Raw genomic sequence first — 16,296 nt, 5'->3', positions numbered from 1 at the left:
CTGGTGTTGTGTCTTGTTTCCTCGCAGATTGTTGGTTTCCTGTTTTAAGCTTGGTCTGACATGCTGAGGCGATATGGCCTTTCCTCTGGCAGTTATAGCACTTGGCCATTTTGAACTGACAAAATTGGGATGAGTGATTACCGTTCCAATGATAACAACTGGCTGAACTCGGCTCCCCACCATACTTCGGTTTTGGTTTAGCGCCGCTAGGTTTGGCCATAGGCACTGCCTTGTGACTGTATACGGCCACTGCAGTTCGTGGTGGGCGAAACTCGCGAGCATTCTTTGATGCCATCTCCATTGTGGTAGCAATCTTGCATGCTTTCTCGAATGTAAAATCTGGAATGTTCATCAGTTTGGACTGAATTCGTTCATCAACTAGACCACAAACAAATCTGTTGCGTAGTGCGAGTCTGAGAAAGGTTCCAGTTACAGTGAAAAGTTAAGTTTTTCAAGGCAACAATGTACTCATTGATGTCTCATTCTGCTTCTGGTTTCTAGTGCCAAATTTATAGCTTTCTGCAATTTCCAGCGGCCTGGGTTGAAATGCTCCTCCAACCTCTTCATAATGTAATTGAATGGCACATTTTTTGCCTTTATGCACGCAAGGAGATTCACGAGTGCGCCGTACACTTCAGGACCGATTTCCGTGCACAGAATCGCATTCATGCGTTCGCAAACAGCCTTATTTGTTTCAGTCACTATCTTTCCTTCACCACTAATCTCCATTATGTTGTTTGCCGGGAAAAACATGTTTGCTCTCTCCATTTAGGAGCTGAACGGCTCTCTACTCTTGTTGAAAGTGCCAAGGTTTCCGATGTAGCCCGTGGACGCTGCCATCATGTCGTTCTCTTTTTTTTAAAGTCCGTTTAAAAACCCCGATTTCCTGTCTGTTCTGGTGTAACAATTCACCTAAAACTTAGCTGTACAATGGCTATTCAGCTTGAGGAACTTGACAAAAAAAACGTATACAATCCCAAGGACGGCATCTTGCCACGTAGACACAACATAGAGATAGCCTGACAAACTCTCGATGATTTGTCCAGCTGCTGTTTTAAACTACAGTCCCCTGCATAGAAGGATCTGTGGCCTATCGTATCCAGCTCGAAAACAACTGCGACACAACTCCGTATTTACTTTTTAAAATGTTAAGCAATACTGCATGTTGCAAAACAGTCCTGCATTGTATTTAAAGGATGAGTTCACAAACTCTATCCCAGTTAGATAGAGCACTAGGGGCTAGTGGAATCAACGGATATGGGGAGAAGGCAGGCAGGCATTGATTGGGGACGATCAGCCATGATCACAATGAATGGTGGTGCTGGCTCGAAGGGCTGAATGGCCTCCTCCTACACCTATTTTCTTTGTTTCTATCCTCGTCGCCAATTTTGTTATATGACGGCAGAATGAATGACAACTTACTCGCAGGTTGCCTGGATCACGAGAGAGAGATTTATTACCCAACATTCCCTGCTTATATTGAACACCAACTCATTATCATATACATGAATATGCATGAATACATTACAACAGTAGAATCAGTCAATGATTGCTGGAAGGAGCCCTTTGAAGACCTCCACCTTTGTGAGCGTGCTTGACTCATTACACTGCATTCTTTTCATTCAGCCAACCCACCACCAGTTCTGACTGACAAGAATTCAAAGGTCATATTTAAACTTAAAAGAATAACGCCTCGAAAGTGGTTAATATTTTCACAGAGGTACAACGGAGTGAAATGCAAATCCATCATAAATCTACAATCGGTCAAATAGCATCCCTGGGGAACATGGATAAGTGACAATTAGGGTCGAGACACTGAAGAAGGGTGCTGAGTTACTCCAGCACTTTGTGTACTTATGTGTATTAATCAACATCTACAGTTCTTTGTTTCTACACAAATCTACAATCTCCTTGTTCACAGATAGGAAAGAGAGACAATACTGGGGAATTTCAGAGATGTTCTGATTGAACTCTATGAAGGCAAACAAGACTGACTATGGTAACTACAGAGTGTTCTTCCTGCTGCCGAATACAGGGAAAGTTATTGCCTAGGTCTTAACTTGGTTCCTTCCAATGCCATAGAACTGATCCTAAATTGCAGTGTGGATTTTGATCATGTAGAAGCAAGTTGCACAGCAACTCCAAGTAAAATGCAGAAAGCAGCACCATGGGGCAGTCTGTGAAACACCACCTCAAATTCAGCTGTCCACAGTAATGCATTACTATTTGATATGTACTTCAAGCTATGACCCAACAAGTAAGTTTACATCAGAACCAATCTAAATAAAGACCAGTGTTAAAGATGACTAATGGAAACGATTCAATACATGGCAGCTACACTCTGGAACCAACATAATTTGAACCTTTTGTAGTCGACCTGCAGTATGCATACAATACTTGATTTTGTGTGAGTTCAGAAGTTGGGTTGTGAGCCATTATTTATTCATTAATTAGCTGAATTATACGACTTGAATGGCCTTGTACTCAATATCCGCATGGCAAACATCCTCTACCGATCTGACCCGCTGCACGATCATATCCCCAAACAAGAAAGATTCATGGCAAGACCCTGAAAAACATGGACCACTTCATATATCTGTGCCGCATCCTAACTGATTCTTGGAAATACCTTCTGGGTATGAAGAACTTGAGTCTAATATTCAGGGACATATAGAAGATCTCTTTAAATGAGAAAGGGGGACTCCATGCCCCATCAGACATCTTTTGGCTTATCAGTGGAAGAGCCTGCCATTCTTACAGTTATCTTGGTCATCTTAGTACTAACAAAACTGGAGTGGAAGCAATTATTCCTTGATTCTGAAGGACTGCTAATGAAGAGTATAAAAACAAAGACACAAAGTGCTGGAGTAACTCAGCGACTCAGGCAGCATCTCTGGAGCATAGAAAGGTGAGGTTTCAGGTTTGGACCCTTCCTTAGACTGAAGGGTATAACCTTGAGAGCTGACTGGCCTATTGTTTCCAGGCTTGGAATTAAATATGGTGTATTATGGTCTTAAAACAAAGAATAAGGCATGTGAACACGAGGAACTGCATGAAAACTTTGGTCAAAGTTGGTATTTTATATGTCAATATTCCATAAAACCCCAGCAGAAGTAAAATTGATAGACTGTTCTCTTTCTCTCAAGGTTCTTACCTGGCAAAAAAGAAGTTTGGTGCTACAACGCAGTTACAGCAGATGCTAGGCTTCCTGCAGGATCAGATATGCCCAGCAAGTGTAGCATATTGAGTCCTGAGCTTGCACTACCAACCGGATCTAAATCAAATACCACTCGGTCGCATGGGGCTCTGCACATTCTAGGTAAGAATAATAATGTGTAAACTTACCTAAGGTTCTGCAGTAGCATGTATTTATTACACTGTTGTATGTACGTTTCTTCTAATGAGGTTTGGGGATATTTTTTTGTATAACAATCTGAATTGGAGATAAAATTGGTCCTCAATGGGATTCCACCTGATATTTGAAAAACTTTCAATTGATTTGTGCACTAGTTTAGTTAAACATTTAACAACAATTTTAAGAAAGTACAATTTAAAATAGTATCCTTTGTGAACAATTAGAAAAAAACAATTAGTTTAGTCTAATATTTGCCTTGGTCTTCTGTCCACTGATATGCAGCTTGTAGAGAGAGCACTGTCTTCTGTCTTGACCAAATGGCAATCCTGCAGTATTTATCTCATATTTGTTTAACATGGTAAACTATTCCCCTCCATACTATTACTTACAATTAAAGAATCAACATCTGCAAATAGGAGGATGTCTAATTCGTCCTTTCATTTTCAAAATCAATTCCATATTGTTGCCATACTTTCTGACTGCTTATATGATTTAAAGCACAAGAGTCACACAGAGGGTGGTAGGTATATGTTTCCAGAGGAGGAAGTTGAGGCAAGTACTATTAACAACATTTAAAATACATTTGTTTAGGTTCATTGATTGGAAACGTTTAGAGGGATATGGGCCAAACCCAGGTAGGTGGGACTAGTGTAGATGGGGCATCTTGGTTGGCATGGGCTGAGGAGCTTGTTTCCACGCTGTATGACTCCATGGCTCTGACAAAATCTCTTCAAACTAAGGTCACACTTTTCAGTTTCTACCTGTCTTGATATTCCTTTAGTCTGAGCTTCTATGAGACCTCGTTGGCTGATCCGTCAGCATTATTTGTTCTGAACTTCTGGTCCTCTATTAGGTTTACTATCAAGGATACTATTTAGAGCTGCCAAGTAGTAAGGATTTTCTGTATTTTGTACGGAAATGCGATCAGAATACGGATGTACGGATTTGCTTTGTAAAATATGGATTTTTTTTAAAAAATCGGCCTGTCTTCCTGTTTCATCTTGCTGCTTAAAAAATGCAAGGATATAAAAAGTCATACTGTACCTCCAAAAAATTATAACAGATTAAATCTGTTAGTATTTTAAATTTCAAGATCTGCATTATTATTTTTGTAAGCTTTGATCTGCCTGTCCCGGTCCAGGTTTAAACAGCACTGTCAGTTTAACGCTTGGGGATTTAAATGGTGTATGCTGGAGCGCTATTGCCTTTACACATAGCGCTATGGCCACAGCACTGCGGGTCACAGACTGCTAGGGGAGGGAGGAATGGAGCAGCTGGGCTTGTACACTCTGGAGTTCAGAAGGATGAGAGGGTATCTCATTGAAACATATAAGATTGTTAAGGGTTTGTACACGCTAGAGACAGGAAACATGTTCCCGATGTTGGGGGGAGTCCAGAATCAGGGTCCACAGTTTAAGAATAAGGAGTAAGTCATTTAGAGCGGAGACGAGGAAACACTTTTTCTCACAGAGAGTGGTGAGTCTGTGGAATTCTCTGCGGTGGAGGCAGGTTCTCTGGATGCTTTCAAGAGAGGGCTAGATAGGGCTCCTAAAAATAGCAGAGTCAGGAGATATGGGGAGAAGGCAGGAACGGGGTACTGATTGGGGATGATCACATTGAATGGCAGTGCTGGCTCAAAGGGCTGAATGGCCTACTCCTGCACCTATTGTCTATAATACCCAGCATTTATTACCCGTTTGTAATTGCCTTTGAATTGGGAAGGTGGACTCCTTTAAATGAGGTAATTTGTAGGCCATATGGGATAAGAATGGCAGATTTAATTCCATGAAGAGGATTGGTTCATTTATATGCGAGCACTCAGCTTTAGTGTAGTCCCATCACTTACCATATCATGATTATTGGAATTGAATGATTTGAATGTATGCATTTTCACTGTGCACTGTTTGGGTAAATGAAAATATTGATGACTAATTATGTCAACTGAATTAATCATCATGGTCTAATAAGACAGGAAATGCACATGTAAAGTATTTCAATTTTGTTGAGTAATTATTTTCTAATATGAAAACAGGTTGTTTGGATACGTTGGCTGCTATGCAGGATCTGAAAATGGGAGTTACCAATACAGAAGAGGAGATACAAGCTGTTACTAAAGTTTATTCAAAAGAAGATTATAGCGTGGTTAATCGATTTGAAAGTAGGTTTACATATATAATAAACATATAATTAAATTATTGTCACTACTGAGAAAGGTATTGTACTCACACCATTTGTATCTGCATGTAATGTTTAGGTCATGGCGGTGGCTGGGGGTATTCTGCTCATTCTGTCGAAGCCATTCGGTTTACTGCAGACACGGATATACTGCTTGGAGGTCTTGGCTTGTTCGGTGGGAGAGGTGAATACACAGCAAAAATCAAGGTGAGTTAGCAAATAATAGTTAATTGCAATTCGTTAATAGGATTAGGATTCTAATGTTACATATTGGGAAAAGCAAACTTTCTGATGTGTTTTGGCAATTTGTATATCATAAGGTGAGCAGAAAGTGCAGAAAATATAGGAAGTGCAAGAAAATTAGTTCTGTTCAAATATATTGCTTGGTGGCTTAATGTAAGAGTGGAACTGATTGAGTTAGAACATTTTTAGTATAATGCAATAAGTTATACCAAATGTATAAAATATTTAGATATGAGGAACTGCAGAAGCCTGTTTACAAAACAAAAACACTAAGTGCTGGAGTAACTCAACAGGTCAGGCAGCATCTCTGCAAGCCGGGTGATGTTTTGGGTCATGATCCTTCTTCAGACTGATTGTGATGAGAGGGCGGTAGAAAGCTGGCATGGAGGGGGGGGGGGGGGGGGGGGGGGGGGGGCAGGGCAGGGCAAAGTCAGTCAAATGATTGGTGGATATGGGTAAGAGGGATATTAGATGGTTGGACATAGTCCAGAGATAAATAGGCAAAAAGGTGTGTAATAAGGATAGAAGAGGTTCCAATTGTGAAGACAGAGGAAGGCATATAGGTGTAAAGGGAGGAGGAAATTGAGAAAAGGTTGCATCAAGGTGGGGCACAGGGAAGAGATTGGGGTGGGGGAGGTTGGTTGTAGACTATCTAAAATTGGAGAATTCAATATTCATACCGTTAGGTTGTAAACTACCCAAGCGGAATATGAGATGCTGTTCCTCCAGTTTGCATGTGGCCTCACACTGGCATTGGAGGACGCCCAGGATATAAAATATGTTTTGACATTTTGAAAAATATCTTATTTTTAAACTAGCTATTTGAGCTGGGTCCTGATGGAGGAGATCATGAAACGGATGGTGACCTGCTGGCTGAAACTGATGTCCTGGCTTATGACTGTGCTGCGAGGTACATACTTAATTTATATTAACCATATATAACAATTACAGCACAGAAACAGGCCATCTCGACCCTTCTAGTCCATGCCGAACACATAATCTCCCCTAGTCCCATATACCTGCGCTCAGACCATAACCCTCCATTCCCTTACCATCCATATAACTATCCAATTTATTTTTAAATGATAAAATGCATTTTGTTGTCTCTGTACTGTACACTGACAATGACAATTAAAATTGAATCTGAATCTGAAAAACGAACCTGCCTCCACCACCTTCACTGGAAGCTCATTCCACACAGCTACCACTCTCTGAGTAAAGAAGTTCCCCCTCATGTTACCCCTAAACTTCAGTCCCTTAATTCTCATGTCATGTCCCCTTGTTTGAATCTTCCCTACTCTCAGTGGGAAAAGCTTTTCCACGTCAACTCTGTCTATCCCTCTCATCATTTTAAAAACCTCTATCAAGTCCCCCCTTAACCTTCTGCGCTCCAAAGAATAAAGCCCTAACTTGTTCAACCTTTCTCTGTAACTTAGTTGCTGAAACCCAACTTCTATACTCAATGCTCTGATTTATAAAGGCCAGCACACCAAAAACTTTCTTTACCACCCTATCTACATGAGATTCCACTTTCAGGGAACTGTGCACAGTTATTCCCAGATCCCTCTGTTCACCTACATTCTTCAATTCCCTACCATTTACCATGTATGTCCTATTTTGATTTGTCCTGCCAAGATGTAGCACCTCACACTTATCAGCATTCAACTCCATCTGCCATCTTTCAGCCCACTCTTCCAACTGGCATAAATCTCTCTGTGGACTTTGAAACTCTACTTCATTACCCGCAACCCCACCTATCTTAGTATCATCTGCATACTTACTAATCCAATTTACCACACCATCATCCAGATCATTGATGTACATGACAAACAACAGTGAACCCAACACAGATCCCTGTGGCACCGCATTCGTCACTGGCCTCCAACCTGACAAACAACCATCCACCATTACTCTCTGGCATCTCCCATTCAGCCACTGTTGAATCCATCTTGCTACTCCACCATTAATACCCAACCATTGAACCTTCTTAACCAACCTTCCATGAGGAACCTTGTCAAAGGCCTTACTGAAGTCCATATACACAACATCCACTGCTTTACCCTCATCAATTTACCGAGTAACATCTTCAAAAAATTCAAGAAGATTAGTTAAACATGACCTTCCAGGCACAAATCCATGTTGACTGTTCCTAATCAGACCCTGTTTATCCAGATGCTTATATATATTATCTCTAAGTATTCTTTCCATTAATTTGCCCACCACTGACGTCAAACTAACAGGTCTATAATTGCTAGGTTTACTGTCAGACCCCCTTTTAAACAATGGAACAACATGCGCAGTATGCCAATCCTCCGGCACTATTCCCGTTTCTAATGAAATATTTAAAGTGTTCTTTTCATCAAACTGACTCGACTGGTAACTTTCTTCTGAAAAATTTGAAAGAGCATTTGTGGACAGACACTGATTCATAAGTTGATGTCTAAACTGAATTGATAACATTCGGTCATAGCTTCCAAACCATGGAATTTTGTACATTCACGTTTATTGCACTAACATTAGCAATGTTACAAAATTTTGAGATTTTAAAAATCAAGCCTGCAATTCATCCCATTAGATAAAGCATAAAAAGAAGTTTAATTGGACACCTAATTCACTTTCACATCTCAAGTATTTAAAATGTTATGGCCATTTTCATACTAGGAAATTAGCATCTTGTTTCCTATTGATTTTCTATGGACTTAGCAAAAAAGCTGTGATCGTGGACAGTCAAAAGCCCATAACTTTCTTAAAAATTAAGAGAACTGAATGAAATTTTCAGTTATCATAGATTGAAGCATTCTGAAACAAATATAAATCAATCTTACTTGGATGACCTGAAATTAAAGCATATAATTAGTTAGTTACCCAATTGGAGCTAATTTCAAACTTCAATTACTAGATCTAAACCTCTTTCTATTTCTTAATAAATGATTAACATTTTTAAATAGCCTATGTGTCCAAATAATATTCACAAATAATTCACGATAAAACATGATTTTTAAATCTCATTTACATTAATTTATAGGCCAAATGGAAGGAATTTAGTGTTCAATTGCTGTAAATTAAAGTCCATTTAAATCAGCTTTCCAGTTGGATCCTGTGAACGCGCTGGTTTAGAACGTTCACATTGCGCTAGATTTGTGCCCTCAAATGCCCAGAAAAATACTGTGGGAAATAATGAGCCCAAATTAGCTACTCGCAACATTAAACTTTGTATAGAGGGATCTTAAGAAGCCCTTTTTAATGTAAAAATAAACAGCCTACCTTCTGTTGTCTGCTGTATGAGACCCTGCCGGTGGTCGCGGGTTTAGAGGTTAATCTTTAAACTACTACAACAATTATATAAAGCCTTTAAAACTAATAATAGCTAAAGCGACGGAATATTCCAGCGATTTTCCGTTAATAATTAACTAGGCTGAACATCCTCGATTTGAACAGCCTAGGGAAATTCGCGTTTTAAACCCGCCCCCTCTAAACGGCGCCAAAATCGCGCACACGGGCTGGGACAGATTTTCAGCGACGCTTCAGGTAGGCTTTGCAACATACCTACTAACATCCCCAACATAATGATATGGCAAGACATAGAAAATAGGTGCAGGAGTAGGCCATTCAGCCCTTCGAGCCTGCACCGCCATTCAATATGATCATGGCTGATCATGGATCCAACTCGGTATCCTGTACCTGTCTTCTCTCCATACCCCCTGATCCCTTTAGCCACAAGGGCCACATCTAACTCCCTTTTAAAGACTGGCACATTGATCCAACTAGTTTCATTGTATCATACAGTCAAAGGGCTGTACAGCATAGATATCGGCCCTTCAGCCCAACTTGTCTGCCAAATTGGTAGGCATAGTAGGCTAATCCCATTTGGCCCATAGTCTTCTGAACACTTCCTATCCATATGTCTGCCTAAATGCTTTTTGAAAGTCGTAATTGTATCCCCTTACATAGCTTCCAAGGGCAGTTGATTCCCGATAAGGGCGACCCTCTGAGTGGAAAAAATGTGCACCTGGGGTACCTTTTCAATCTCACCTTCCTCACTGTAAGCTTCCAGTTTTGGAATTCTTCATCGTGCGAAAAAGACTGTGAGCATTCACATTATCCATGCCTCTCATGATCTTGTACACCTCAATAAGAGCCAGGTCCTATGCACCAAAGGAAAAATATCCTAGCCTATCCAACTTCTCCCTGTAACTTAAGTCTGCAAGCTCAGTAACATCCTGGTGAATCTCTTTTGCACTTTTGTTGCAAAAGTAAAAAAGAATATATGATTTGAAAATGGGGGACTGAATTGTAACTGTCACAGTCCACTCGTCCTTCCCATCTAAATGTGTTGAGCATGAAAGCTATGCCCATCAGCACTTCTCTTTACATTGTCATGGATGAAAGGATTTAGTTCATGCCATATTCATTTTACATGTCTGTGTTTTACAGGGAGAAATATGCAATGATGTTTGATGAGCCTGTACTTTTGCAGGCTGGCTGGTGTTATGTGGCTTGGGCTCGAGTGTCGGGACCCAGCAGTGATTGTGGCTCCCATGGACAAGCCTCAATCACCACGGACGATGGGTAGGAAATATTTGTCTCGTGAGATCTTATGTTTCAAATGAAACATGTCAATGCAGTTTGTTTATTCTGCATATTAATGGTACAAGCCAATGACAGTGCAAATATTTTCATTACATTAATCTTGCTGCTTTACGAAGTTTGTGCTGTGAGCCAATAACAGCACTTGAGATTACCTGAAACTAACTAAATTGCTAGTGATATCTAAAAGCTGAGATAGTGCTTGTGGCGAGAGAAGAAAACTTTTTTGACCTGAAATGTTAGCTCTCTGTGTCCACGAGTGATACCTTATGAGTATTACGACCTTATGAGTATTTCTTGCATTTTTGGTTTTACTTCAGAATTCCAGCATCTACAATACAGTCTGAGCTGGATTTGGCCAAAACATGTTTTCATGGAAGGGACTTGTACCCTGTTTAGTTCCAGCTAAATGTGGGCCATATTGGTGAAGGAGTAATACAGAAGGTGCAGGATCACTTCATTCCAAAAGAGGAAGAAAGATTCCAAGGGGAGTAAGGGGTGACTGTGGCTGACAAGGGGAAGTCAGGGACAATAACAAATAAAAGAGAAATACAACGTAGCAAAGATGAGTGGAAAGCAAGAGGGTTGGGTAATGTTTAAAGAGCAACAGAAGATAATTAAAATACGGGGAGAAAAAATGATGTCCGAAGGTAAGCTAGCCAAGAATATAAAGGAGGATAATAAAATCTTCTTTAGGTATGTGAAGAGGAAAAAAATAGTTAAGACCAAAGACCAAGGAAATGGCAGATGAGTTGAACTGGTGTTTTGGATCCGTCTTCACTAAGTATTAACTAAGTATTCACTAAGGAGGACAAACAATCTTCCTGATGTACTAGTGACCAGAGGATCTGGGGTGACTGAGGAACTGAAGGAATTCAACAATAGGCAGGAAATGGTGTTAGGTAAACTGATGAGACTCGAGGCTGATAAATCCCCAGGGCCTGATGGTCTGCATCACATGGTACTTAAGTGGCTCTAGAAATCGTGGACGCATTGGTGATCATTTTCGAATGTTCTATAGATTCAGGATCAGTACCTGTGGATTGGAGGGTAGCTAATGGTATCCCACTTTTTAAGAAAGGTGGGAGAAAGAAAAATGGAATTATAGACCAGTTAGCCTGACATTGGTGGTGGGGAAGATGCTGGAGTCAATCATAAAAGATGAAATAGTGGCACATGTGGACAGCAGTAACAGGATCGGTCGGAGTCAGCATGGATTTACGAAAGGGAAATCGTGCTTAGAAACATAGAAAATAGGTGCAGGAGGAGGCCATTCGGCCCTTCGAGCCAGCACAGCCATTCATTGTGATCATGACTGATTGTCCCCTATCAATAACCCGTGCCTGCCTTCTCCCCATATCCATTGACTCCACTAGCCCCTAGAGCTCTATCTATCCATCCAGTGATTTGGCCTCCTGCCCTCTGTGGCAGGGAATTCCATAAATTCACAACTCTCTGGGTGAAAAAGTTTTTTTTTTTCTCACCTCAGTCTTAAATGACCACCCCTTTATTCTAAGACTGTGGCCCCTGGTTCTGGACTCGCCCAACATTAGGAACATTTTTCCTGCATCTAGCTTGTCCAATTCTTTTATAATTTTATATGTTTCTATAAGATGCCCACTCAATCATTTCTAAACTCCAGTGAATACAAGCCTAGCCTTTTCAATCTGTCCTCGTATGACATTCACGCCATCCCAGGGATCAATCTCATGAACCTACGCTGCACTGCCTCAATCACAAGGATGTCCTTCCTCAAATTAGGAGACCAAAACTGTACACAATACTCCAGATGTGGTCTCACCAGAGCCCTATGCAACTGCAGAAGAACCTCTTTGCTCCTATACTGAAATCCTCTTGTTATGAAGGCCAACATTCCATTAGCTTTCTTCACTGCCTGCTGTACCTGCACGCCAACTTTCAGTGACCAGTGTACAAGGACACCCAGGTCTCGCTATACCTCCCCCTTACCTAACCTAACCCCATTGAGATAATAATCTGCCCCCTTGTTTTTGCCGCTAAAGTGGATAACCTTACATTTATCTATCTTATACTGCATCTGCCACGCATCTGCCCACTCACTCACCCTGTCCAGGTCACCCTGCAACCTCCTAACATCCTCTTCACAGTTCACACTGCCACCCAGCTTTATGTCATCCGCAAACTTGCTAGTGTTGCTCCTAATTCCCTCTTCCAAATCATTAATATATATGGTAAACAGTTGCGGCCCCAAAACCGAGCCTTGCGGCACTCCACTCGCCACTACCTGCCATTCTGTAAAGGACCCGTTCACTTCTACTCTCTGCTTCGGGTCTGCCAACCAACTTTCTATCCATGTCAACACCCTACCCCCATTCTTGCTATTGAGGGAATGCAGCGTAGGTTTACAAGGTTAATTCCTGGGATGGTGGGACTGTCATATGCTGAGAGAAGTTCAAGTTCAAGTGAGTTTATTGTCATGTGTCCCTGATAGGACAATTAAATTCTTGCTTTGCTTCAGCACACAGAACATAGTAGGCATTTACTACAAAACAGATCAGTGTGGCCATATACCATAATATAAATATATACACACATGAATAAATGAATTGATAAAGTGGAAATAACTGATAATGGGTTATTAATAATCAGAGTTTTGTCTGAGCCAGGTTTAATAGCCTGATGGCTATGGGGAAGTAGCTATTCCTGAACCTGGTTGTTGCAGTCTTCACGCTCCTGTAGCAGGAAGATGAGTGTGTGGCCAGGATGGTGTGGGTCTTTGATGATACTGCCAGCCTTTTTGAGGCAGCGACTGCGATAAATCCCCTCGATGGAAGGAAGGTCATAGCCGATGATGGACTGGGCAGTGTTTACTACTTTTTGTAGTCTTTTCCTCTCCAGGGCACTCCAGTTTCCGAACCAAGCCACGATGCAACCGGTCAGCATGCTCTCTACTGTGCACCTGTAGAAGTTAGAGAGAGTCCTCCTTGACAAACTGACTCTCCGTAATCTTCTCAGGAAGTAGAGGCGCTGATGAGCTTTCTTGATAATTGCATTAGTGTTCTCGGACCAGGAAAGATCTTCAGAGATGTGCACGCCCAGGAATTTGAAGCTCTTGACCCTTTCAACCATCGACCCATTGATATAAACGGGGCTGTGGGTCCCCCTCCTACTCCTTCCAAAGTCCACAATCAGTTCCTTGGTTTTGCTGGTGTTGAGGGGCAGGTTATTGCGCTGGCACCATATGGACCAATCTCTCTTCTATACTTTGACTCATCTCTCTTCTATACTCTGACTCATCCCCATCAGTGATACGTCCCACACCAGTGGGACAACTTCAAGAAAGGAGCGGCTGGGCTTGTATTCTCTGACATTTAGAAGGATGAGAGGGTATCTTATTGAAACAAGATTATTAAGGGTTTGGACACGCTAGAGGCTGGAAACATGTCCCCGATGTTGGCGGAATCCAGAACCAGGGACAACAGTTTAAGAATAAGGGGCAAGCCATTTAGAACGGAGATGAGGAAACTCTTTTTCACAAAGAGAGTTGTGAGTCTGGAATTCTCTGCCTGGAGGCCGGTTCTCTGGATACTTTCAAGAGAGAGTTTGATAGGGCTCTTAAAGATAGCGGAGTCAGGGGATATCAGCCATGATCACAATGAATGGTGGTGTTGGCTCAAAGGGCCGAATAGCCTACTCCTGCACCTATTGCCTATTGTCTATTTCAGGTTTCAAAAATATTGATTTTAAAAATGGCAGAGAAGTTGAAAAATTGATTTAAGAATATATATGTTACTGTTTCAGGGTGGTTTTCCAGTTCAAAAGCTCAAAGAAGTCGAATAATGGGACAGATGTGAATGCAGGTCAAATACCACAGTTATTATACAGGTGAATTTTTTTTTTTCAAATTGCAAGTATCCTATTGATTTTGACATTGCACTTGTATTTTTATTACATTCATAAATATGCTGATTCATTTTCTAGAAATGTATTAAATTTGATTATCTGGGTTGCAGGTTACCATCAAGCGATGGCAATTCTGGAAAAGGAAAGCAACAACCAAGTGAACCAGTGCATATATTGAGAAGATCTTTTGCAAGGACTGTCTCTGTGGTGAGTGAACAAATTAGAATATAAATTATTTTCTCTTGACCAATAATGTATTGGAATCAAGATGCAAATCCATAAGGAATTCCTTAGTCTTCTGGCAGAGTTCAAATTCATATTCCATTATTGAATTGATACCAGTAGTTCTGAACTGCTTTACTGCAATTGTTAGAATAAACATTTTTTATAACTTCAGTTTGAGAAATAAGATTGCCACTATATCTTTAATATTGATTATGCTATTTTGAATGCTGTTCAATTCTCCCTTCAAAAGCAATATCTTCTTATAATTTTTTTTTTTTCTCTTCTTTGTTGGTGGATGGAAAATCCTTTGTTTCAGTTGCTAGTTTATAATTTGTGATATGAGTATTCTGCTGAAAACAATCTTGGTGCATGATTCATTGTTAAAAATTATAACATTGTCCTACAAAGGTGCACAAGTAAAATACATGTACTGTACATTTATTGAATCTGTCAAATTTAAATTTAGGAATGTTTTGATTCATTGCTGAGCATTCTTCAGTGGAGCTGGACAACACTGGTGTTGGGAGTGGAGGAGCTTCAGGGGTTAAAAGGTTTTCAATACACAGCCACTTTACTGGATTTGGAACGTCTAAAATTTGTTGGTACTTGCTGCCTACGTCTGCTGCGTGTCTACATCTGCGAAATATATCCTATATCAGGTATGGTCGGAATTTCAGAAAATAATGACTCCATCATGTGTTGCTTTAGACTTTAGAGATACACTGTGGAAACAGGCCCTTTGCCCCAACCAGTCTGCACCAACCAGCGATCACCCCGTACAGTAGCACTATCCCACACACTAGGGACAATTTACAATTTTACTTAAGCCGATTAACCTACAAACCTGTGTCTTTGGAGTGTGGGAGGAAACGTACAAACTCCGTATAGACACCACCCATAGTCAGGATTGAACCCGGGTCTCTGGCGCTGTAAGGCATCCAGTCTGGCACTTTCAGGCAGCAAGTCCTCCTCTGCGCCGCTGTGCTGCCGAAATTCTTAAGTAATTTTTTTTTAATGTGATTTCTATTCTATTTTATGCACCACTCACTACAGTGTCTTTAGTTTGATTAACTTTTGATTTAAAGAATTTCTGTCATTCTGTCAGTCAGGGATTGTGTTTATATGCAACAAATTGATGTGTTTAACTAAATAATAATGAAAGGCCCAATTATCAATATTACAGACTGCTAACTATTCATGGTAAATGTTTATATATTTATATGCCAATTCACTGAGATATATCAGGATAGTTCTGAATCATTGTAGTGCACTCAGATGTCTTGGTTTTATTTTCTGTTGCAGCTGGTGCTAAAGCTGTGGTAGAGGAAACCAGCAAACTGGCAGAATGTGTGGGAAAGACTCGGTCTCTTCTGAGAAAGATTTTATCAGAAGGAGTTGACCATTGTATGTTGAAGCTTGACAATGATCCTCATGGCTACCACTCACAACCCAAGACATTATTGGAAGCAGTTCTTCAAGAATGCCACAACACATTTACAGCTTGCTTTCATTCTTTTTATCCCACCCCTGGATTGCAGTGGGCTTGTCTTTGTGACCTGCTTAATTGCCTAGATCAGGTAAGTTGTTACTTATCTTTTAATATTTAGAATGTTTCAAGTTTAGTTCTGTCTCTGAATATGGTAAAATATCAGATTGTGGCGGCTCCCAAGGGTCAAACCCCTCGGCACGGGAATGTTCTGTGGACCGACGCGCCACAAGATTTATCTTTGATTTTGTTATGTCAAAAACTTAATTTAAGTTTCATGTAACAGAGTGTTGAACTATAGTGCTCGTTTTATCTGTGTATATCTGCTAAATGAATTTCACAA

General features: G+C 40.7%; 1 protein-coding gene across 21 annotated transcripts in view; it reads left to right on the top strand.

The window, feature by feature from the left end:
- mycbp2 (MYC binding protein 2) overlaps positions 1–16,296 on the top strand; it is a 217,821-nt gene that overhangs the window by 95,959 nt on the left and 105,566 nt on the right. For all 21 annotated transcript variants that reach the window (XM_055636757.1, XM_055636765.1, XM_055636751.1 and 18 more), the window contains 9 exons: positions 3,147–3,319; positions 5,388–5,513; positions 5,610–5,737; positions 6,592–6,683; positions 10,208–10,342; positions 14,141–14,224; positions 14,353–14,449; positions 14,934–15,126; positions 15,770–16,044. In XM_055636757.1, coding sequence (XP_055492732.1) covers positions 3,147–3,319; positions 5,388–5,513; positions 5,610–5,737; positions 6,592–6,683; positions 10,208–10,342; positions 14,141–14,224; positions 14,353–14,449; positions 14,934–15,126; positions 15,770–16,044 — 1,303 coding nt within the window. The remainder of the gene's footprint in view (positions 1–3,146; positions 3,320–5,387; positions 5,514–5,609; positions 5,738–6,591; positions 6,684–10,207; positions 10,343–14,140; positions 14,225–14,352; positions 14,450–14,933; positions 15,127–15,769; positions 16,045–16,296) is intronic.

This window comes from Leucoraja erinacea, chromosome 6 (assembly GCF_028641065.1).
Source record: "Leucoraja erinacea ecotype New England chromosome 6, Leri_hhj_1, whole genome shotgun sequence".
Classification (NCBI taxonomy): Eukaryota; Metazoa; Chordata; class Chondrichthyes; order Rajiformes; family Rajidae; genus Leucoraja; species Leucoraja erinaceus.
This window is presented reverse-complemented; position numbering and strand designations above follow the sequence as displayed.